The sequence below is a fragment of the Morone saxatilis genome, unplaced genomic scaffold (genome assembly GCF_004916995.1).
Source record: "Morone saxatilis isolate NCDOM2014 unplaced genomic scaffold, NCSU_SB_2.0 Contig2, whole genome shotgun sequence".
Classification (NCBI taxonomy): Eukaryota; Metazoa; Chordata; class Actinopteri; family Moronidae; genus Morone; species Morone saxatilis.
The window spans coordinates 7359882-7384856 of record NW_023339762.1 but is presented as its reverse complement, the minus strand read 5'-3'; the positions used below and the strand labels follow the sequence as shown (position 1 = coordinate 7384856).

The following is a 24975-nucleotide window of genomic DNA, read 5'->3' as shown; positions in this document are numbered from 1 at the left end:
TCCAGGTTGTGAGGCAACAAAACAAGAAAAATGCCAAGGGGGGTGAATACTTTTGCAAGGCACTGTATAAAAAAAAAAACAAGGAGTAAAATTTTATTTTCCAAATCAGTAAAGAAAAGAAAAAATACTTTATACATCGGTCATCCTGTATATTTCAAACATATTTAGATAATACAACAGTTAATTATGATCATGTCTTAGGCCTATAAATACAATTGTATAGCCAAAATAAAGGTATAATAAAAATAAATGTCTGAAGATTTTAAATGTTTAAATGACTTTTATTCTGCAATTTTGACAATTGACAAAAGCCTGAAATTAGATGGATATTTTCCCCATATGTTAGAATCAATGGAGGGATGGGTCCACCTTCTCTTTGTTAAAATGAACTCAGAAATACAGATGAACTGTTTTCATCTAAACAATCTAACAACTGGATTATGCAAACTGCACCATCAGTTTCTTTACTTTGTGTTGTGAGAAGTGTGCTAACTATTAAGTTACACACAGAACAGCTTTGGTTGAGGTTAGAGTTTCAGCATTTAAAAATATGACCAAGGCACAACTATGTCTAAAGTGAGAATTTGAAAGAACTTGAGCTAAAACCTTGACTGAAAAACTAAAGCTAGGTCGTGGGAGGGAAGTCCACCTTCCCATCACATTGCAGTTTCAGGGTCAGACCTCTTTTGATCCACCTTCACATAATCCTTCTGTAATGGAAAAATTGTTTTCATTTAAATTTGTGTGCATTTTCATTTCATCAGTATTTAAGGATTGGTGCTGAAACTTGGTTTGAAATCCTGAAAGAAATATTTTTGTATATATTGTACCCTGCTTGGATAACACATTTGTTAATAAAAGGCGTAATAAGAGGCGACCTGTATCTCTGTATCTCTCTCTTACTGGAAGCCAGTATGAAGGCAATAACTAAAAACTGATATCAAACCAAACCCCTCAGACCTAAAAATGGATGGGCATCGTATATATTTATGATGAAAAGCTGATGCAGACCTTTGTCAGAATATGGTACAAATTACTCATCTTTACTGCAAACAGTCCACTCTCATCATGCTTTAAATTTAAGGACAATATGGACAAAAAGACAGCAGGAAAGATCTGCTTGATTCTTCTGGCAAATTCAGAAAGATGGAATTTATTATTTATTTAAGTGAGACGACCCATATCTCTGTCCTGACTTACCCCAACGCTTGTTATGATATCCAACCACAGTGTTTCAGGTGCATCGAGGACATTGTCACAGAAATCTCACATTAGTGATCAGGAGGCCCTCCCCAGGCCAAATGTTTGTGTGCGAGTGTGTGTTTGATGCTCACACAAATCCTATTACTTCCAGTTCACAGCCTTTATCGCTGCTTATTACAACTCTCCTCTGTTGAAGGATGGAGAGTACCTCAGACACCTGTGTTGTATATCTCTGTGCTCCTGACATCAACACAGCCCGTCGTCCTCATTGAACAAAATGTCCAAGATATTGCCTATTCACAGCAGTTTTCCCTCTCTGCAGGAGCTCAGTGAGAGCAGCCTAAGTAGCAGGCTTATTGATTGCTGCTAATGGCCTCCATCTCATCAGCAGGACAGCACAGAAACCCTGAGAGCAGTGAAAGATGCTCATGTTAATTCAATTAGTGCATGTATATATTTTGTTTGGCTGATGACTGTAGTTCACTTATAAATCATTTAGGTACCTGCCACCACTCGTTCTAAGACCAAGAGGTATTATCATTGCATAATCACCATCTGTTCAGAGAGTACTGTGGATTAGTGTTGAACACTACACATTAAAGCTGTAATTTTGTTGTTCTTGTCCTCCTTAGCCCCTTTCAAAGTCTGTTTCACCAAATAACCTCCGATTGTCGGCTCCTAGGTGGAAGGTGTGTCAGTATGTTGTGTGTGTGTACAGTGTGAAAGATGTATTTGGACAACCTGTATGAGATGAATAAGAGATAACAAGATAAGGGACTGAAGTCATGCAACTCTGTGGCCAAATGTGATGGCAATCCATCCAGCGGTTTTTAAGATTTCACTCTGAACCACAAATGTCAACCTCATGTTGGTAGAGGAAAAGTCAGGAATTCATGCAATTATGTGTTATGGTGATTATGGGTGATTCAGGGTTTTTGTGGTCAGGGATTTTGTCAAGTCATAAAGCAGCTGCTGAGAAGAGCAGCCAGCAGGTTTGGATAATAGGATAGCAGTAGCTTAAGGTGATTATGAACATTTCTCGATGGCATAGAGGCTTCAGGGACAGAAGACAGACAGTTCACAGCTCAATCTATGTAGCTAATTCCCTATCTCTCTCTCCCCTCATTTCCTGTTATCTCTGCACTGTTGGCTGTCAAATAAAGAGTGCATATGAAAGGTTCTGGTCAGTAAAATTCAACAAATGATGATGACAATGATGAATATCTCTATTTCTTTCATATTATTTTATTCTGAAAATTCCCTGCTGAAACTAAACTCTCTTCATCTTCTCTCTTAGAGACGGTAAAGTGGCGGTTTTAAAACACATAATGGAGTGATTTTCCAGTACTAAAATACTCCAGAAGCTTATTTCCATTACTCATTGTCTTCTGAAATGAAATGACAGCACGACAACACTGAGAGTTTCAGTTGTGATGTATGTGAGCTCTTATATTGCATCATCATATCCTGTTACCATCTTGAACAAACACTACAGGCTACAGACGGATTTAGCAGATGTTTCTGTCACCTGTAGACCAGTCAAATTATAGTTATATTTATTAATGTAATATTTAAAGAAAAGAAGTGTCTCTTGTTTTAGTTTTATGAAGGTCACACTCTTAGATAGGAGCCATAATCATGACTCCACATGCACAGACTGTCAGGGATGTTCCCGACTAAGGATGTGTGTGTGTGTGTGTGTGTGTGTGTGTGTATTCTTTATGGGAATCAGCTCTTTCTTCAAGGAATCAATGATGTCACTGTATGGCTGGAAGAATGCCTCCTTCTTCACAGAGTATGATAAGTACGATGACTTTGTCCACGAGACAGACTGACTGTGCGGTGTGCTGCGTGGCACTTTGATTAAAGAATACCAAAGAGGATGATAAAAAACCTCATCCCTTAAGGTCACCTTAAACCTGATCTTGGATATTGGCTTTGATGTTGTTGACAGATTTATAATTATGTAATAATTAAATTAAATTAAAACCAAAACTGGCACCAACTTAGGGTTAAATATATTGTGCTACTGCATATTGCAATGTTTCTGTAAAGGGAAATGTGTGTATGGATTGACTGATCAATTTGTTCATTCTCATTGTGTGGTATTTAAAAGTTAGATAGTTGGCAGAAGTTTCATTCCTCTGTTCATTCATTATGCATTTATGTTGCAGTCCAAAACATCTTTATAATCTTGCCTCTCTTTTATATTATCCTATGTTTTCGAATAAAACAAATGAGTGATTTATATGGACTGCTGAGCAGCAGTTACTTGGAGTTGTCCGGTCTGTGCTGCTGTTTTGATTTTGCACACAGAGCCGGTCACAGATGGCAGCTTACCTTGCCTACCTGTTGAATTCTTCATGGACTGACCCTGACTTTGGTAACATGATGCCATCCGGCCGTCACAAATTTACCCCTCCCAGACCTCTGATGGAAAGTTAAGGCATATTGGTTTTCACTGTGTCACAGAGACGCAAGTTGTCGGCCAATGGGAGTCACCTAGAGCTGGCATAAATGAGAAATCAACGATTTGATGTTGCTCCTGATTCTTCACAGGACAACAAATCTTCCAGACAGCGAAAATACTCATGTCATCCAAGTATTGCCCTTCTAGGATAAATGGCTAGTGTGTTAAGATGGAAATTAGGAAAAGTTGTACACTCAGTTGCCACCTACATACACCTACCTAAAAGTGTCTAATTAAACAGTTCTGCAATGAATCCTACAGTACAGTTATATGGTTACATTTGTCTTGAAACTCTCTAGATCGGTGCTTAATGGTTAACTTAATGGTCATCTTGGAGGCTGCAGTTGAGTGAATTGTATCCTATTAAATTGGCAGTTGTTTCTATTATTTTGTGTTTTGGGTGTGAGTGTGTATGCTATTGTCTTGAAAAGCACCGTGTTCACCCAGGGAAAACAAAGTGTATTTCATGTGCTGTCTGGGAGCTGCTTTGAGTGCTATTATATGCAATGCGCAGCTCAAATCTGCTCTGATAAAAAGAAAGAAAACAATTAGTGGCGAGGCAACAGTGACGTCCACCCTAACAGCTTTGATTCAGTTTTGTGTGTTTTGTGTGGAGACAAGAGTCAAATTGAGAGAGCGAGGCCATGAGAAGTGCTATTGGCTGGAGTTTGGATGGTTGAACATAAGAATGGAAACATTAGATGTTGATAAATGCTATCTGCTCCCACCATGTTGTGTCTTGTCTGAGTCAAAGTGTCCAAGTTTTTAACTGTGGGTTACTCAAGGGCGTTTTTCTTTCACCCGAGGGATTTTTTTTTTCCAAGCCTTTGTTTCCAAGCTATCCCTTTACTTTCGTAGAACAACTGACTACAGATCTGTAGTAACATCCTGCCACCTCATATGTCATACAGTAGCTGCAGCTGGTAGTCTTGGCACAGGTCAGGTTTTTGACTTGTGTATCCCGGGGCTCATATGTCATTCTGTGAGCTGGCACGACCTCTGCATCAGGGCGAGATTATAATAACAGGTTCAAGGACCAATAATGTTGGAAGTACCAATCATTGCTCACTCTTTTCTTTATCTGTTCATCTGTAGTGGTTCTTGCTGCTCTTCTATATTACCTTAATTTAATTCCAAATAAAATGGACACATGAAACACATAACTTCAATTTCTGTGTTAAACAATCAAAAATGTAGAATTCTAGACGTGACTCACATAATTTCAAATTGGCCTATTACTTAAATATATTTAAAAAGGTCTTGGCCTGCACGCTCAGACCAAGAAAAAGCATAATGGTAGTTTGATTGTAAAGGAAATGAATAGATCTATTCAGATGGTCCATGGTATTGCATGGTACGGTGCCAGTTTCTGTACAGTATAATGCCACACTGTCATTATTACTGTTGTAAAGTTTGATCACCACAGTTACTCCAATAATATTAGAAAAAATGGAGAGAGGTGGGTGAAATATTCAGATATTTCACAGCAGCATAGTGGAGCAAATGGTGCAGTGATTAATGGTTTGAATAGAGAACCGGCTGGCTGTGGCCTGGAGTGTGCTTTGTTTATTTCTTCCTGTGTCTGAAAGATTTCCCTCCAGGTGCAACAATTTCCTCCCTCAGTTCAGCATGCAGGTTAGGAGACTTCAAATTACCCATAGATGGCATTGTGAGTGTAAATAGTTATCTGGCTATGTATGTTAGTCCTGATATAGACTGGGGACCTGCCTAAGATTTATGCCCAGTGAGGGCTGGTGTGGGCTCTAGTCCCCTACGACCCTGCAAAGGATAAGCAGGTAAAGATAACAAATGAATCATGTGTCAATGATGCTGCATTAACTAAATCATTGTCAAGTATTTTGACAGGATTTCAGTAATTTTCTGGCAGCTTTGGGTAACATTTTATCTGATATCAATCATTTAGATATATGAAGAGTGAACCACAAAATGTTATGAAAATGTTCTAACAACATGATTATATAGAGGAATATGGAATATGACATGTGACATATGACATCGAAGTCCACCTGGATATTCACAACACACGCACACTCACAGGTAATTTGGCTCAGGCTCATCTCTGCAGCTCGCTGGCTGGAGGTGGAGATGCTTTTCAAAGAGAGGATTAACTGCAGCAAAGCCTCCTTTCGTCTCTCACTAGGAACTGTCCTGTGACACAAGGCCAAGAACAAGTCATGGGACCCAATGGAGTACATCACAGCACTAACACCAGACCCGGGCCAAGTGCCCTCTTTATGGTTTGTTTTATCCCTCTTAGGCACCACGTGGGTGGGTATTTCCATGCAACGATTGTCAGAAAATCACAATACATGATTAAATGTCACTATGTATCAGTGATTTGAATGCTGTAAATTCCATCCATTTAGTACTTCAGAGAGATGCAAGCAGGTGAAACCCACTCCAACCTTTGATATAATCTCAAGACTGCATTCAAGATATTCTCTACTGTAGATCGGAAAACCCTCCAATACAGCATATGAACACTTTTCAGAACCAGTATGAAAAACAAAGGCTGTTACTTCCTAAAAAGTTACCAACAACCACCAGTCAATATCGATGCAATGTTCACGTAATTGAATAAATGTTTCTGCATGTAAGAATACTAAGTAAGCAGATTCTGCACTGCACTCTTATGATTGTCTGCACTGTTCAATAGTTCAATAGTTCCTCTACCTTTACAAAGACAAACTTACTCCATACTACCGACAGATTACTACATACAGTGATCAGAGCTTCATCTAGAAAATAAAATAATCTATTTCATTATCTAGTCTGCATGTTTTGTTATTTTGAAATGTTGCATTTAGAGTATCCTCTACAGTTTGTCTCTGAGAGCCATTCTGCCTTTACACAGTGGGTGTCTTCACATAGACTGCAGTGGCTCAGCACAAAATACAGTATAGCTTGAGATATTCTTTCTACATGTATTCAGTCCCTTACAAAGTAAACAAAAGGGCTCACATTTCATCTTGCCCCTGGTTGTCAATGTTACCATTGATTGCCCTGTGGGGAAATGTTGTTCTCAGCATGTGACTGATATTTGCAGAGAAGACGTATAAAAATGTTCAGATTTAACCTTGAAAAAATGTGTGAACCATGTAATACCACATATACCACAAATACCACATACAAATAACTTGGAAGAAGTGTCTAAATGATGAATAAAAACTAGTGGACCTGTAACTCATTAAACCTGGAGCAGATTCCTCTCAGCCCCCAGCTTGTTAGGGGGAATTGTGATTACAGTAATCCCACAGTCATTTGAAGCAGATTTAGATGTACTAAGGTCACACTGGCAGCGTAATTATATCTTTGAAAGGCAATCCAAACCTGTATTCAAGTCCAACCGATTCACTGCTGTTGTCATCCCACTGAAAGAGACATAATCTCGGTTATTAGGGTGTTGAGGATGAACTGGTTGAACTTCACAAATTGAAGCCAGTGTTGTGCAGGAATATCTTTAGAAATTTGTGAAAAACCAACATCAGATATTGGTTGTACAAGCAAGAATTTGACTTGACAGATAACTACAAGAATGCAACATAGGAATGATTAGGCTTACAGCAGCATTCGTTCAGGATTAGCTCGCTTAACTATTTCCCCCCCTCACGTGCACCTAATATGTTCAAACTTACCATCAGGTCCACATACAAGTTGCCTTATTCTCAGAAGCCTATAATCTGCCTCAGAGTATTGAGAAGAATCATCCATTTCCCTCCCACTGGGGTTTGAAATGTCAGCTTGAGTTCATGCATGGAAAATATATGATTTCTGGATGGTATTTTGGTTCTTGTGGTTGATTAAATCCACAATTAATAAATATGCTAAATGGATTAAACAAGGTATATACATGAGACACGAGACAAAGTCAGAAATGTTACGAGTCAGAAATGTTGCGTTCAAAATGGGCAGTAATAGAACGTTAAAGGATTGTTTGGGATGGTGGTCATTTTTTCCTCCAATCCCTTCTTTCGTCAAAGCCCCCAGATGGAAATGATAGGCTTGATAGGCCCAATGGCTGCCAAGATAATGGCTACAGACGAGTAACAGAAAACCCTTGACAGTGTAAACATACGGCTGCTATCCAAACCACTACTGCGTTTGGGCCGGAGCCGCCATTGACTGGCATAATCTGCTGTATAAATCTGCAGCTTGGCCCTGTCTGGCTGCTGTCTGGGTTCTGTGCACTTGGACAAAAGCGACGGACACCTTGCCCACTGACAAAGGGCCTGGCCCTAATCGGAGTGGACAAGGCTTGCTGATGGAGCCTTTTTAAGCAATTGAACTTGGTCAATGAATCTTAGGGGACCTAATGAAACATAAGGGACAGGCAGTTTGACTTCAACAACGGGGGCAACACCAAAGTGTCCTGTTTCTGCCCATCAGCCTGAGGACTGAAGTTGTGCTTTGACCCCTAATGACCTTTATGAAAGCTTGTATCTGCTGGACCTGTGAAGGTTTGGAAGGTGTTGACCTTGTAGGTGTTGTAGATGTGGTGCCTTTCATTGTCATTGTGGAATTCAGTTTTGGGCTTTGAAGGAAAGAGTAGTCTGATCTGGCGCCATTCTGTTGTTTTGTTTTCGTCCTGGACCGTCACCAAAGAGGACAACAGGCCTCAGTGTGTCTCCGGAGCAAACAGTTTGGGATGGAGGACACGTTGTTCTTCTTTGAAACTTTGAGGAAGGAGACTGGGTTCCTTTTAGAAAGCCCTCGGGAATGTGTATGGGACAACCTGTGTGGGCCACTGGAATCTCCTCAAAGAGAAGGAGTACAGCACGAGTGCAGAGACTTCACCGCGGGAGAGAGGAACCGGTCTTTGTGATCAGAAATGCCAAAGAAAAAGTGTGCATTGTTCACAGCCTCGCACATATTTTTGTTCTTCTGGTCCTGTGATTCACCTACAAGGTCTCAGGCTCACTGACCCATTCTAGCTGGCTGCCCAGAATGCCCACACAAGTCCATGACAATTTAGTGAAGCAATGCTGTTGTTCTCAGATTGGTTATTGTATAAAGTGTGACACTAGTTATCAAGTGTGGAAAGATTTAAACTGTGAGTAGGAGAATAATGACAATAACCATTTTAATATTACTGCTAGGATTTTTACCTGAAACCTACAGTATGTCCATTTTCCCTTTTTTTCTTAAATTAACAATGTACAAACAGCTATACAGAAAACAATACCAGTAAAATATAAATGTAAAATATCAATATACCAGAGTTCGGTTTCAATTATAATCATTTAAAAATACAAATGGTAAAGGTGTAATTGAAAGAAATAGCACAATAATAGTTGGTATATCTGAGTTACAAGGACACGCCTTAAAGAATCTCAAACTTTCCCTTTGCCTTTTGCACAGTTTGTCCCTAGCGAAGCGGCGTAGTTCCCAGTGTGGTTTCCATGGAGACCACTTGTTTCGCATGCTAGCAAATGTTCAATTAGCTCCAACGTGCTAAACAGCATAGCGTTGAGATACACAGCAGCTGTGCGCACTGCGGAGGACAACAACAACAACAACAACAACAACGTAACATAACCTCCTGAAGACAAATGGCCGAAGAGTCGCTGAGCTTTTAAAACCATGGCGGATTGTACCGAGCTGTGTGAGAGCAGCATGCAGGAGCTGAATGATGGAGTAAACTGTGATAGTGATGGAAGTAAAGAAGAGGCGGTAAGTACGGCCTCCTGCTGACTGAATGACATGATTAAATGATCATTAGAAGATGGTCAGAGTTTAAGGTTTAACTTGCCATGCCTTCTGTACAATTTAACTGTGTATTTGTGTAAAGGCATGGCAAAACCCTCAAGAAAATGTATTTGGCATATATTAAAACATTCACAGTGGAGGAGATGCAGTAACAGATGAATTATGGATAACCTGAGAGCACTGTAACTGACCTACCGTATTTCACACAAAGCACACAGGCTACTGCTTAGTGTTTGGATGTTTAGGTAGGTACAAGTCTTAGAATTAACATTTACCTTTTGTGATGAGACCAAACTAACATAAACCAACTTTCTGACTGTAGGATTTAGATGCCATTCCACCATCTCTGCTCAGCTACTTTGAAACCTCAAAAAGCAGAGCAGCAGTTTGCGAGAAGCTCATCCTTGAGGAAGCTGAAGGTATGCCGACGGGCTGAATGGCAAAAGCACATCATGCAACACCACTGCTTCACCGTGGCGAGGGCAGGGAATTAGCCGTTTACTAATCTTATCTGACACTTTTGAGATTTATCAGTTAACGGTAACACATATCTACATATTTACAATAAAAAGAACTTGAAGTAATGCCATGGCTGTGTTTGTTTCTCACGATAATGATGATATCTGTGTTTTCTGAATTGCATCACAGACTTCACTGCATGGCATCACACTGAGGACATGATGAACTTACCTAACAAACTTGATAAGGACATGATGAAACTAAATGGGCAGGTAAATGTCTCTCTTTACGAGTCTCAAGTCCCCTCACTGCATGAACCATCCAAAATACAATGGGTCCGCAAGTTGTGGAAAACGACTCTAAATGTATGTGTTGTTTGATACAGGTCACTTGTGATGCAGTAAATAAGGAGAACAGCACCCACCTTCTTCCTGCACCCACAGAGACAGAAGCACATTTCTCTCACAATGTGTCAGTGTGCCCCAACAACAAAGGTACAGTACATGTTTAGAAAAATGAAGTGACGATGCTTGAGAGTTTTGTAAACTGAGAAGAATGGTCACATGGTGCAGCCTGACTTTATTTGAGCCACACACATATTTCAGGCAACACTAAGTGCGTAACACTTATGAACTCAGCTGTGGATAAAAATAATTTTGATATTTAATAAAAGCACAATATTAACTTCTGTCTGAGTGACACGATGTGAGTTCAAAGTGGACGAACATGGCTTGACATGTTAAACATTGTAGTTAACTGCACGGGTGTTATGAAAATTGATGCTCTCTTTCCTCTCTGTTCCTTTTACATTGCACTGCTGAGCCCTTGCTGAAGGTCTGATAATGCACTCAGATTCTTTGGCGATAGAACAGTTGCCCACAAGAGGTCACTGTTGTTCTATATTATTGATGACGAAGATGTAACAGCCAACCCAACCCTATGTTTTAAACAGAGAGTAGAGGGTTTCTTTTTACAAGTGCAGGTCTTAAATCTTGTCAGTGATTTAAACTGTGATGATGATGAAGCTGCACAATATGGTAAAACAAAAAAATCCCATTGTGATTATTTTGACAGATTTTACCATTGTAATATGATTCACGATTAGTGGGAATAATCATTTTTGCATCACAGTTTGTGACATTTGTTGGGGGTCTGTACAAAACAAACACATGTTCTTACATCTGGAGAACAAGATTTGCAGACCAGGGGATCTCTGCAGCACTACAGTACTTCATTATAATGCTGTTTATTTTACCTTCATCGAGAAATTACAGCTTCTGGGATTTGGATTTTTCACTTGGACTCATTGTGGTTTTAATAATATTTAAATTAATTGTGTGGCCCTACTTATTTGGCAAAATCTTGACATAGAAATATATATATATATAGTGTTTGAGCAGAAATGCTCTAATTTATTTACAGTGTTTAAATTTTGAAAGACCACAATTGCTACACCACCAGTCTAGTTTTGACACAACTCTGAAGAATGACTTGTATTCCCACTGACCTGCCCAAGTGTTGCCTGAATCACTCGTGATTATATATGCTCTTCTTTATGCGTAGTGTGCAATAGAGGGTGGCAGGGAAGGCAGATAAAAGGAGTGACAAGTGCTTTTGGTTGTTTTCCTTCTTGCTAAACTACTATGAAAGGCTCAAGTTTTTGTACTTGTCACAGATGAAGCTGGAACAGACGGATATATGGACGGTGAGAAGCACTTGGCCTTTGAAGTGAGGACCCTTGAGCGCTCACTGAAAGAAGAGGAGAGTAAGAAAAGCAGTGAATACAAGGCAGAGCGAGAGAAACGACACCTTGAGGAGATTAAGAGGGAAGAGCAAAAGAAACAAACGGAAAAAGACTTCCAGAAGGAGCTGAGGAAGATAATGGAGGCAGAGAAGGCGAGTCGCTGTGGACTTTCTCTCTTTTACTCAACATGATTACTTGTCATAATAATTCTTAATATAGCAGATGTAGGTCTTGGTATTTCAGGTGAGCAAATTGGTAATCCCTCGCTGTGAAGGAATTTGTCTTACATACGTCTTACTGAGAATAGGAAAATACAACCTGTTAATTCAAATATGTCAAATAATATATGTATTAGTTTTTTAGGGAATTAAGGAAAGAGACAGCCTAAGAAAATCACCAACTTGCTCAAGAGCTCTTGAGAAGGATACTGCCTTCTTGTCTTTTCAAGAAATATCAGGCTGTAGTGGGAGAGCGCCTCCAAAAGAACAAGTGGAGGGGAACTTAATAAAGACAAGATAGATAGTTTGATAGATAGTAGATAGCCATTGAGACCTGTATGCTGTGTGAAGAAATATATCAAAGATAAAATCCAGATTTGAAAAACCGTAAAATGTATTTCATCCCATTATCATGTTTAATCATTTAATCTTATTATTGCTCTCTGTATGTAGCTCCATCAGAAGGAATTTGAGTTGATGGAGAAGAGAGCTCATGAAAAACTTGAACAGGAGTTTCTGCTTCAGCAGGTAGGTCTGGATCTTATTGCATTATTCACCAGATAGTGATCCCGCAGAGGCCATCACTGGTTAAGCATCCTCCCTGGTTAAGTACTGGGACTTCCTAACAAAACTAATATTCTGAAGTCCTCATTATTTTAATAACTTGGAATCAGCACAGTGAGAGTATGTGGAAAAACACCGCTCCTTTTGCCTGTTTGACCTCTCACATCAGAAGTTCTGACCTTAAATACCAGATTAAACTACTATTAAACTACTGTTTAGGGGTCATTTACTTAAGGTGTTTAGGTTTTTTATTTTTTTGCAATTTACATGTGCCTTGTTTTAGGTACCTGCAATATAATGTTTTTAATGAAATGGAACAAGTTGCATTGTTGTAACTGTAGTGACTTTCTTTACCAATTAGGAACTGATCAGCAACTTACAGCGACGAGTGGAGGAAGAAAGGAGGATGAGGGAAGAGGAGCAGAAGAGAATGAAGGATGAGGAGGACAAGAGGAAACGGGAACTGGAACTTAAAAAAGAAAAGAGGAAAAATGAGGAAGAGAAAAAAAGGAGGATGGAGAGGGAGGAAAAGCAGAAGAGAGAAGAGGAAAGAAACAGGATTGATTCGGAAAAGAAGAAGCTGGAGGATAAGATGAGGATGATGAAGGAGAAAGAAGAGAGAGAAAACAAAGAGGAGGTGGAGAGGATAAAGAAAGAGGAGAAGGGGCAGAGGGAGGAGGAAAGAGAAGTGTTAGAAGAGGCAAGGAAGGAGATGGAGAGAAACATGGAGGAAGAAATTAGCCTGAAAAAGGAGGAGGACGGAAAAAAGAAAGAAGAGGATAATATGAGAATAGAGGAAAAGGGGAGAGTAATTAAGGAGAGTGAGGTGAGGAAGAAGCAGGAGGAGATCAGGAAAAAGAAAGAGGAGGAGGAGGAGGCCGATGATAGACAAAGGATGGCTCAGATGGAAGAAGATAGGAAAAAGAGGGAGGTGGAGGAGAAAGAGGAGGCAAGGAAGAATGAAAGAAAAAAGATGAAGGAGAAGGAGGTGAAGGATGTGGTAAGAAAACAGGAGGAGGAAAATAGAAAAATGAAAGAAGAACTAAGACTCATTGAAGAGGATGAGAAGAGGAAAAGGGAAGCTGAAAGGAAACCAAAAGAGGAAAAATGGAGGAGGAGGCAGAAAGAAGAGATGAGACAGAAAGATGAAGAGGAGGACAGAAAAGAGAAGGAAGAGTATAATATGAGAATAGATGAAGAGGGGAGAATAATTAAAGAGAGTGAGGTGAGGAAAAATAAGGACGAGGAGACTGATAATGGAAAAAAGCTGGCTCAGATGGGAGAAGAGGATAGGAAAAAAATGGAGGTGGAGGAGAAGGAGGTGGCAATGGAGAAAAAAGAGGAGCGGGAAAATAGAAAAATGGAAGAAGAACTAATTCTAGAAGACACGAGGAGACAGAAAGAAGAAGAGGAGGACAAAAAATCTGAAGAAATGAAGCTCAAGGAAGACAAGGAGGGGTATGAAGGCTATGATGTGGAGTGCAGAAAGATGGGACATGAGAGCAAAACAAAAGATAAAGAGAAGAAGCGGGAGGAGGAAAGGAAAAATGTGGAGGCAAAGAAGGAGCAGAATGGGGAAGAGGGGGACGACGTTAACCCAAAAACGGAAGATGAAATGCGGCTCAAAGAAAAGGAGGAGAGCGAAAAGAGAACGGTGCAGGAAAAGGAGGTGAGCGTTACAAGAGCAAATGAGCTGCAGGAGAAAATGGAGCATAACAGCACGATAGGTCGAAATGAAAACTATTACATAGATAAAGCAGGAAACTCACAACCTGAAGACGGCCCCACATGGACTTCCCCAAGCCCTGCTTCATTACATAATGAGTCCACAGTCTGTCCCACCAGCACTGATGCCATACCATGCAACGAGACGTCCGTAGAAACTGTGGACTGCCAAAATCCAGCAGCAAGGCCTTCCACTGTGAATCTTTCTTTACCTGTGAGCCTCCCCGAGCACACAGAGCAGAAGAGGCTGTCATGGATGAAGGATTGCATCCCCTGGTCCAAACTCTCCCTCCAGAACAGGAGGAAGCAGAGAGAATCTGTCCGGAGTCAGAGATGGCCGAGGAGGGTTCCCGAAGCTGTCGGTCTGCCACCTCTCTGCCCAGACTCCCTGCTTCAGTCCACGGGCTGGAAATCCCTGCAGCAGGTAAATGCTCAGCTGTGATACAGACACATTGACAATACCATTTATGACATGTGAGTCTGGGGAATTTAAAAGTGCCAATACTTTATATATTTGGTGGCAGTTCCCTCTCATCACTGAAAAAATTATTCTCAGACATGGTTAGGGTTAGGGTTAGGGCAACCCTCTCCAAGTCCTGAGCCCTTAAGCGTATTCGCCTCTCTTTCAGGTTACCACGGTGACCCTGGAGGACTTGTCTGGCTGTAGCTTATCCACTCTCGCTCTGTGTACTCAGCTTCAGTCCATCAGCCTCAGACGTTGTGGTCTCAAATCCCTGGAAGGCATCAACCAGTTAGCACAGCTCTGCTACATCGATGTACAGGTGGAAAATCAGTTCATAATCATAGGTTTTTATCTTAATGCCACATTAAGTAATCCAAGATCTTTACTTACCGCTATTCTGTGCTATTGGGTACTGCTGTTCTTGTTTTCAGTTAAATCAGTATATTTTTCTAGTAGGTAAAAATCAATACAGGCAGATTTTGTTGTCTCCTAAGATCTTCATTTGTTTTGTCACAGGAAAACGACATCTCATATGTCGACTGTGAAAACATGGCTAGTTTACGAGTGCTTCAGCTTGGCCACAACAAGCTGACGTCAATCCACGGTTTAACTGGTGCTGAAAATCTGGATGTTCTAGACCTCTCGCACAACTCCCTCACCCGCATCGGTGAGAGCTGCAAATTCTGAAACACTAATATTGATTTTTTGGGATGTTTGTTGTAAAAAAATCAAATAACAGATAACAGTTTGCTGTCACTATAGTGTGTGATTGTGTCATATTTGAGGTCTCCAATTGTTTGTAGTTTGAATGATTAACGTAGCAGCCCTAAGATGTTTTGTGTAAGTGAACCTTGACGAGCCTGAACTCCTGCAGTACACCACTAGTGGGCAGCATCTCTCTTCTTTTCAGCCCTGCACTTCATTCACTTTACTGCAGTATGCACTGAAAAGTGATTTATTTACTGAAGTCAACTTGAGCCTTGCGTTATAGTCATAAAAAGATATTGGCCAGGCAAGAGGTTAAACGCATTGAATTGTACATTCAGCTACTGTAACATTTTGTTGTGACTCACCTCTACATAGGTAGGGATTTTTGCCACTGTCTTATTTCAAATTAAGTTTTTAAACATGCGTAAAGCTTTGCTATGAGCGGTAAGTTAGATGCAGACTCACCTGGTGCTGTTTTCCATTCTGAATAAGTGGCTTCTCATTTCTCATCCCTAGCTGGTCTGGAGTCTGTGAAGAGATTGCAGAGGTTGTCAGTGGATCACAACCAGTTGATCAGCACCAAAGGACTGAGGGACGTATACACACTCCTCCACCTGAACTGCTCACACAACCATCTGGCAAGTGTGGAGGGTCTGGAGAACAGTGCTCTACTCAACACACTGGACCTGAGAGCCAACAGCCTTACTGAGGTAAAGAGAAAACAGCTACACGTTATGGCACTGGTTCTGAGACCTGTATAAAAAACTGATTTGGATGTTCGAGGGGGTTGAGGTTGGGGTAACTCAGCAGGTTTTATTGAATTAGTCCCACAAAATTCTGTAGGGATGAATCTAGTAGGGATGTAAATGATTTCTATGTAGGGATACCCATGAAAAAGCTAATTTCGAGTTATATGCAGAAATCAAAAGATGGACAATGTTTGTTTTCTGCACATAACTAGATTTTTTCCTTTTTTTTTTCACCGAAGATGCAGAAATTAAAATATAACACAAGATTCCCTTCATTGGTTTTATAATCACAAACCCAAAACTTCATTTCTGACAGGTGATAATGACATTATTATTATGAGTCATAATGATTAAAAAACATCTGGTATGGGTGTCAGAAATTGAAAACAAAAGCTCAGAAGTGTTACAGATACATATGAACTGATTTATGTAAATCAGCAACTCATGAGAGGAAGCCAAGTTGGAGGCTCACATTATCACCTTGAACAGATGGTTGAGCAGATTGTCTTCACAAAAACCACAAGCTGCAGTACACATTGCACTGCAAATGAATGTTATGGCCTCTTATGGAACATTTTCAAAGTTTACCCCAAATAACAAAACAAAATCTAAAATTCAAAAGAATATTAAAAATCTTTCACACAATATGATTTGACCAGCTGAACTGAACTGAATAAGCAGTTTAGATTGATTGATGAAATAAACGAACATCACATTGCCAGGAATGGATGTGATCCGAGAGTGAGGATGCCGAGTGTAATATTGTACAGAACAGGCCAATAGCTCCACACACTTGCAATGCAAATTTGCATTCGAGAAAAGGTGAACTTAGGCCTGCCTGTCTCAGAAACATTAAACTGAGGCATGAAGTGCATTCTTGAATTTGTCCATTGCACAGGCTTCATTTGAGAGTTAGCATGCATAATGCCAGGGCCCTCTTACTGACCTTAAAAATTATATATATGCGACATTTACTGCCACTAGAACACCAGCATCTCAGACCAAACCAAAAGAGCGTTACGGCCCACCAGACTCCATTGACAAAACCTGCAATTTTACCTCACAGATAATCATAAAACACACTTCAAACTACACTACTACAACAGTAGTCAACAATAGTCTCCTATGAGAATACTCTACATTTAAAGAGAATGTCCTACTAATTAATCACTGATTACTAATTACTGAGACTTTCTTTCTTTCTTTGGCAGAGTAACTCACTGGTAATCACTTGATGGGACATAAAAAAAGAAAAAGAATACATGAAAAATAAAAGTACAGACACACAAAAGTAATTAGTATGAAAATATTACACAATTTTAGTGTTTCCTAAGGCACCCCTGAATCACAGCAGAGTTTAAATTGTGGCAGACATTGATGACTGTAATCACAGCAGGACTAAAGCAACTGACATTGATGGACGGGGTCATTTAGGCACCGCTGGATCAGCAGCAGCAGCAGCATGAAGTTAGTCTAACCCCACTGTGACCAGTGTTAACTGACAACTTCACCCCGTTTGTCCATCAGCCACCCAGTCTGAACAACCAGGTCCTCCTCAGAGAGCTACATCTAGACGACAACAGCATCTCCTCCCTGCAGGGTCTCATTGCTTGCTGGCTGCCCCTCATGCAACATCTCTCTGTGGCCCAAAACAGGTATATTCTTCTAGTCCTGATTGATATCAGTCTTTGCTTAAGACTCGTTATGTGAAAGAAACACAACGGAGAAAATAACATTCTTTTTTTGTTTTCATAATTTGATATAAAACATTAAAACTTCTAACTAGCCTATTTTTTTAGGCGTAAAAAACAGTCACATAATTTCAGAATGTTTCTGTTTCTAATGATGCAGTGTAGCTTTCATAAGGGTTGTAATTTGTCTCTGTGTTTTGTAGAATCACCCAGCTGCCCTCCATGTCTGACTTTGTGTCCCTTGCGAATCTGGATCTTCGATTCAACTGTGTGTCAGGTAACAGCTTGTCTTGATTGAACAGACTATTTAAATTTTCCTCGTGGACAAATTCAAAACCTGTGTTTTATCTTCTTTTTTGCTGACTTAACTTTAACTAATGATTTTATATTTTGTTGATTTTACCTTTTATATGACACTGCTAGTTTCATATTGGCTTTAGGCATGCTGTCCAAGTACAGTATATGACTCCATATAAATAAGATGCATAAATACATCTCTAGTTCGTATAGCTCTGCCTAACTACATAAGATGCTGGTGAAAATGAGCAATATACTGAAAAATGGACATTGACGTGGTAAAGTTTTTTTATACTTCCTTCTCAGAGCTCCAGAACGTGTGTGAGAGTCTGAAGGAATGTCAGTTCCTGCAAAAGGTCCACCTCACAGGGAATCCTGTTGAGCAGGAGAGTGGCTGGAGGTAAGGCAAGGTCTGGATGGAGGAAGTAGAGCAAATTATATGGGCTACTGTTCTGTTCTATCTAAATACATTGTTTTCTAACCTGTATGTACCTGCTTGCTGGACAAATAAGGCAATTCTGTTGTATTAAGCAAGTTTAAATGTACTCTTTAATGTTCTGGATGGCTGTTAACATCTGACTTTAGTACTCTCTCCTGCTCAGTACCAGCTACACAGTTTCAAATCAAGATAGTGTATTTAGAAATTCTTTTGACAAAAGTTTCAGTTTCAGCTTCCTTTGCTCTGAATATCACTAGCCGTGTTGGATGCTCAAAGGAGCATACCAGTGAAAAGTCAGTATTTCTCTATCACAAATTCGGTCCATTGGCTGAGGTAGTCTAAACATTCCAGCAGAACACATGCCTTCCTGTTCACTTCCTAGGATTAGCACTGTGATCCGCGTCCGCTATTAGATTACTTCGACGTGCCACCGAAACCCGTGTGTACGTACATTGCACTAAGTGCTCATAATTCCCAAAATATTGATACAACAGAAAAATCAATTATCTTTTCAGTGTCAATTTGCTCATTCACTTATCGTGCCTAAATATTTTACCGATGTTAAGACAGTTCCAGTGAGTTTATATGAAAAATATGCAATGACCTCTTACATTTATCGTGTGTCTATGGGCCTGTAATGAGCAATGATGTCAGCTGTTACAGGTTTGCAAAGTTGTTTGGCTCCTCAGAGCTACTCACACCCATTTGGTAACAGCAAAATATGTAAAAGTATACTTCCCTTGCCCCTTCAAATATCCCTGAATGTTTCAGTATAAAATAATTGTGTGGGTTGTTTAGCTAACTGCATTTGCACTCTTGCATTGAGGGGGTTTCATCTGTCAGTTTTTGGACTTTAGGTTTGCACCTTTAAATCATAAACATCATAACTGAGAAGGGTTGAATGTCAGTTGCACATGTCTTATATACTACTGGCAATTTGGCTCAATAATGCTGACAATTTCAACATAACATTTCACATTTTTTATTTCTGCTCTTGTTTATTGGGTAATTCTCTGTCCAAAAACCTAAAAACATGGCTTACTTGTGGACGTTTTACCCATCTTAAGCCTTAACTGAAACATTACCTCAGTATTTCTTTGAACTTTACCTAACCTCCAATGCCAACAGTGGTATTAACCCTCTGTATTTCCGCATTCGTGCCCTGGCCCTTTCATCCTGAGCCAGTGAAAACACTGGCTAAATTAAAGCACCAAAAGCCAAGCGTTAAGAATTACACTCCCTGTAGGCAGCCCCTGATGCAGGAGACGTGGAAGACGAAAACACTGGGCCTGATTAATCAGGGCCACTTTAAGAGAATGTGTTTTGGAGGAAGTCTTCACTAAATGAAATACGGACTTGTACCCTTACGGGCTGGAGAAGGAGGATGAAGGAATGTGTGCAAAGAACAGCATTTGCTGGGATGACATTTAAATCAGTTTAGGAATGGTGAGTGTTGAAGTCCAAGTATAGTCAAAGTAGATATAGTTGTAAAGAGATTCATAGCGTCTAAATTGTAAGACTCCTACCTTCCGAAAAATTAGGAGTTTCATTTATTTGGTTAAATTTAACCAGTCGGGACAAATGCACAGTTTACTCACACGGTACAGAGAAAGACATTTTTCTGAAACCAGCAAACTCAGTTACCCCTATTCTTTAATGAGAATCATTCATTGTAAACAACCACAACTGATGGCATCTAATTATTCTGTACATAAGTCTACTCTGCGCTCTCTCAAGTGTGTCTAAGTACCGTCCACTCCTGAACTGAATTACATTCCCCACCTCAATGAGCTCATGTAACGATCAAAAGGTTGTATTTGGGTTTGGAGCTTCATTTGAAGACAGCCAGCCAGACAACATGCCCGAAGGGGTGGAATCTAATCCCGATCTGTGTCGGAGAGACCAAGTGGGCCACATCAAAACCGTATCCCCTCTGACAGTGCACAGATCCAGTCCTTTGCAGCCATGTCTTTGTCTCAGGGTGGCAGTAGGGTCGAGAAAATTGCATTCTATCCACCATATTTTCTACCATAGGAACCATGTATATGGGTTTAAATCCTCTACAAGGGCCTGAAGAAAAGGGTTCACAATCCATACCTGAATCAGAATAGGGCACCTGAAGCACTAAGATTACTCCACCATGAGCTTTGTTTGTTTCTTTATTTTTTTCACTGGATTTAATACTTGCTCTGTGCTTCATATTTATTAGTTGAGGGAACAATTGATTATTACAGTAAAAGAAGGAGCTGTGTTTTAAATAAACCAGCAAGATACCCTTAGAAATCTATTATAGCCATTAATTGGTAAAACATCTTGAGATACACATGTACTATAAAAAGATACCCTGTAAAATAAGAAATATTCACAAAAACCTTATGAGCTGGTGAAATGAAAGGTTCGCCTTCTACACATTTTATCCTCCTCTGGTGACGTGGTGGACAAGATTTAAGAGCATATGGTGCTCTGTGAATCAATTTTGAAAAACCCAGTTGTTCGAAATGTTTTAAAAAATCGACTTTGTAGCCTGAAGGCTTGTATTTTTACAGATTTTATTGTTGCTGTTCCCTAGTGTCCTGTAGAGTTTCCAGCTCCACATTTTCCCACTGAACACAGACCACATTTGGCCTCCACTGGTGGACGCTCCGAGTCTGTTTCTCTGGCAGATAGTTGGGATTCCTCTGCTTGTACATCCTTAGCCTCAGGCAGTGGTTACCTCTTCCCCAGACTCACTGCCATTGAGAGCTTCCTTCCAGTTTGAAGGCTGATACTACTACTAAAATTTTTATCCAAAGTGCCTGTGTGACTGCACTTTTAGACAGCAATATAAAGATAACAATTACATTAACTGTCTCAAAATGTATTCAGATTGGATTTTCCAGATGACAGATCATTTATACAAGTGGATTAAGTACAGCAAGTTCATTAAATCACTGTAAATAGATTAGTCTGGTTAGTATAGAGGACAAAAAGTACAGTGTACTAAGTTGTACAGCTGTAAATATGGGTTTACAGTTATACCCCTTGGTGAAAGCTTCATGCTTTATTCCTTAGCCCTGACAGAAGCCCTCTCTCTAACTTGAGTCTCATTTTCATCTGAAATTTCAGCCTCTTTTTTTGAGTTCTGTCGCTCTCAAAGGCCTTGATCGTCTTTGAATATATTGATGTTTATTCAAAACGTAGGATTCACCAAGTTGTTTGTATTTACTAAAGTGCTCAAGAAGGATGCACTTGAATGCAGTACTATTGTGTAGAACAATAGCATCAGAAGTATAGTTATTTGAAAAGATTAAAATGTGACAGTGTCGGCTGAAAAAGTGGTAGTAGATTATTTAAATATATTAGTAAGCTTAGTTCTTTTTATGGCTACATTTTCAAATAAATTCAGTGTTATTTTATTACTACACATTTTATTTTTTTTTATATATATGCAAAACATAATTCTTGGCTATAAGAATTTTTGTCAATATTGCAATAACCAAAAAATGAAGGCCATGAAGATGACATTTCATCTAGTTTGCTCTCTTTTTCAGATCCACTCTACAGAAAGCAGTACCTGGCCTAAGGGGCATCGATGACCAGGAGGCAGACTCTTATCTATCGCCCCCTGCTGTTCAACAGGTCAGCTTGGCCTCAGGCAGCTTCCTAACATTCTGCCAGGATCAGCTTCAGCAGACTTATGATTTACAGCAAAAGCACAGCAGGGAGCTCAGGTAAGAGACTGCTTGTGCAGGTGTAATGTCAGTGTGCTGTGTGTCTAGTGTGGATGAGTGCAGGTGGTACCAGTGGTCAGAGAAAGTGGTTGGATTGATGTCTGACCCCAATATTGACTGTTGATCCTTTTTGGAGATATCATGGACCCATTAAGGAAAACAAATCTGTGATCAGAGATGCGTATTGTTAACTCAGATAACATTTGCTTTTAATACTGACACCAGGGATCAACAACATGTATTTCTCCACTTAGTTAGGTAACAAACTTGAAATGTCAAGAGGGCTGATTTCTGAAGAAGCTTGGAAGCAGTTCATAGCGAGGAAGGAGAGGATTTGTTCATTTTCAGATTTGGCTTCGAGATGTCCTCATGGAAAAAGAGGTTAATGAATGCACCATGTGGTTTAGTTCCAAAGTCATAGATAGCATGCTCTCTCTCAATGTGTCAATTAATTATTAATTCCACACCAGATTACCTAAAAATAAATCTGTAGTGAGGAAGTGCCAGACATTCTCAAGAAAAACAAGTTTGGCCTGTAAGTTCATGTTTGATAGCACTCGTAAGAAAAAAAGAGAAAGGAAAAAGTACAGGAAGAAGGTGAAACCCTAAATGAATTATAACACACTCGAAAAGAAAAAGAAAGGCACCCCAAAGTCAAATTGAACAGGATAAGACAATATAAATGACTGCAAGCCTATTTTCAAGAGGTCATATTACACTCTGCTGATCAGCCTGTCAGACATGAAGCAGTCAGGAATGTTAGCTATCCTGTTGTTTTGTCTGATATATAGGAACGTAGTGATCCTAAAGACAACGTCCAGCTATTTTCACAAGTCCTTCGATGTCACTAGCCCTTTACACACATTGATGCTCCTACGCAAGATGGACCACCAACACTTAAAACAGTGGTCAACTTTCTGCTTATCTTCATGACCCTTCCAAATTACACAGAACAAAAGATGAAACGTGGCTGTAGCTACCCGTATGGGTCACACCGAGGACTCCTATGGCTTGGGGGGTAGCGTGGTGCTCCCTTTGCTTCACCCCTCACCGTGTGCCCTCTACCCCTCTGGCCTCTGGACAATGAGCCATTCTGGGGGTTTTGCAAGGACCAACACAGCCATTTAACCCCTGGCCTGACCTTGTGTCTGAGTGGGGTTTAGAAGAGGTGAGAAGAGTGCCACACGTCAGTCCACTGGTGACTGTAAGGTGGGAAACCATGGGGTTTATCAGGGGTATGGTTTCACAACATTTCTCTACAGGGTGTAGGGTGGAGGCTGAATCCTGTTTCTTACAAAATGCCTCTGTTTTATACTTGTAATTTACTTTTTATGACTTATACAAAACAGCAAAGACATCTTTCTCTTGATACAAAGAAAAAGAAAGGTTCGAACCACAGCACATAAAACTACCGTAATATTTCTGTATCCTAGTGTGATCTTGTATGATAGAGATCTACGAAAAAGTGAAACTTTTTCTTCTCCTGGCTATAATTTGTATTCTCTTTGCATACATCCCCTGCTAAGTAACAGTACAACAGCCTCTTAGAGAAAAGCTGGAGGGTCAATGCAGTAGACTAGAATGGATATTTAATGTTCTTTTCCGGCAATTGGCTTTACAGTCAATATTCAACAAGACAATGCTATACATTCATACATACAATACATCACAGACCCTGCATATTGCCCTGGTTTAGAGACACAAGAATAATGCTGTTTAACCAAAACATTTGCCATTTCATTGATGTTAGTCAGTAAAAAATATTTTTTTACAGTATCTTTGACACACAACAAACATTCCTCTCTGGCACAAATGTCAGATGTGACCCACCCCAACCTCTCCATCCTTACTTTCCACCTCGCTACTTCCTGCACTGGCACTGAACCTTGACCCTGCATGTAATTTGTCCACGGTAAATCATTCATTAGAAGTTCACTGGAAAATAGTGAAAACAATACTGCCCATAAGGTCGTTGAAATTGTTCCTACTGTTCAAGTGATCTCCTCCTAACTCGGTTACAATGTAAGAGATGGAGATGATCAAAATTCACAGTCCTTCCTCTTTTAAGCTACAATGTTGCATATTTTTGCTTTTATAACCTACACTTTACTTTTTACTTTTTATTTATCTTAGTACGCTGGCATCTATCTTGCAGTTGAGGTAAACTGCATCGGTATAGCCACTGAACCACATCAGATCTGCAGTTAAAAAAACACTTTGCTACAGGCTTTGTCTTTACCATAGCTGTGTTTCAGTTTCTTACCTTTCTCCATTAGACTCCAGACTTTATCATCCTGAAATATAATAGAAAATACAAGTAACCAATGGGGGTTTTGGTATCAGAGTTACAGACGATGATGCAGGATAGTAATAATATTATTTCCCTGTCAAAAACATGTTGTATTGCAGCTTTAACAATGTAAAACGTGTTTGTTCATTCCTGGTCTCTTATATCATTGGTATACATGTTGATGGTGACCCTGGAGTGAACCAGCAGGTACGGGGGGCTGAGGTCAGTGGGGTCACAATCCTTTTGGACCTCCCGACTCCTCTCTCTCTTGTCCCACTGAGAACTAAGAGCTAGGTCTTTGTAGAGAAGAAGCTGTACTACCTAAGGCTACTGGCCCTCTAGACTGGCTGGTTACTGAAGTGTCTCTGCCCCCTCAGGGCTGAGGACGGAGGAGAGCAGAACCAAGCATTGCTAATAGATTCATTAAGTTTCCATTGAGGTGGCTTTGTAGTCTGTTTATCCCCTCAATGAAAGAGACATTATATGGTATTAGGGCACACAGAGCAACTCTCTCTCTC

General features: G+C 40.0%; 1 protein-coding gene across 1 annotated transcript in view; it reads left to right on the top strand.

Moving 5' to 3' along the window:
* Positions 1 to 9099: 9099 nt before the first annotated feature.
* Positions 9100 to 24975, top strand: part of lrriq1 (leucine-rich repeats and IQ motif containing 1) — a gene marked incomplete in the record, with an annotated part of 35124 nt that continues 19248 nt past the window's right edge. Inside the window, 15 exon segments of the mRNA XM_035664828.1 lie at positions 9100 to 9364; positions 9723 to 9819; positions 10049 to 10131; positions 10245 to 10353; positions 11535 to 11755; positions 12275 to 12349; positions 12747 to 13001; positions 13056 to 14534; positions 14740 to 14892; positions 15090 to 15240; positions 15798 to 15991; positions 17558 to 17685; positions 17925 to 17998; positions 18325 to 18418; positions 21988 to 22167. Coding sequence (XP_035520721.1) covers positions 9275 to 9364; positions 9723 to 9819; positions 10049 to 10131; positions 10245 to 10353; positions 11535 to 11755; positions 12275 to 12349; positions 12747 to 13001; positions 13056 to 14534; positions 14740 to 14892; positions 15090 to 15240; positions 15798 to 15991; positions 17558 to 17685; positions 17925 to 17998; positions 18325 to 18418; positions 21988 to 22167 — 3383 coding nt within the window.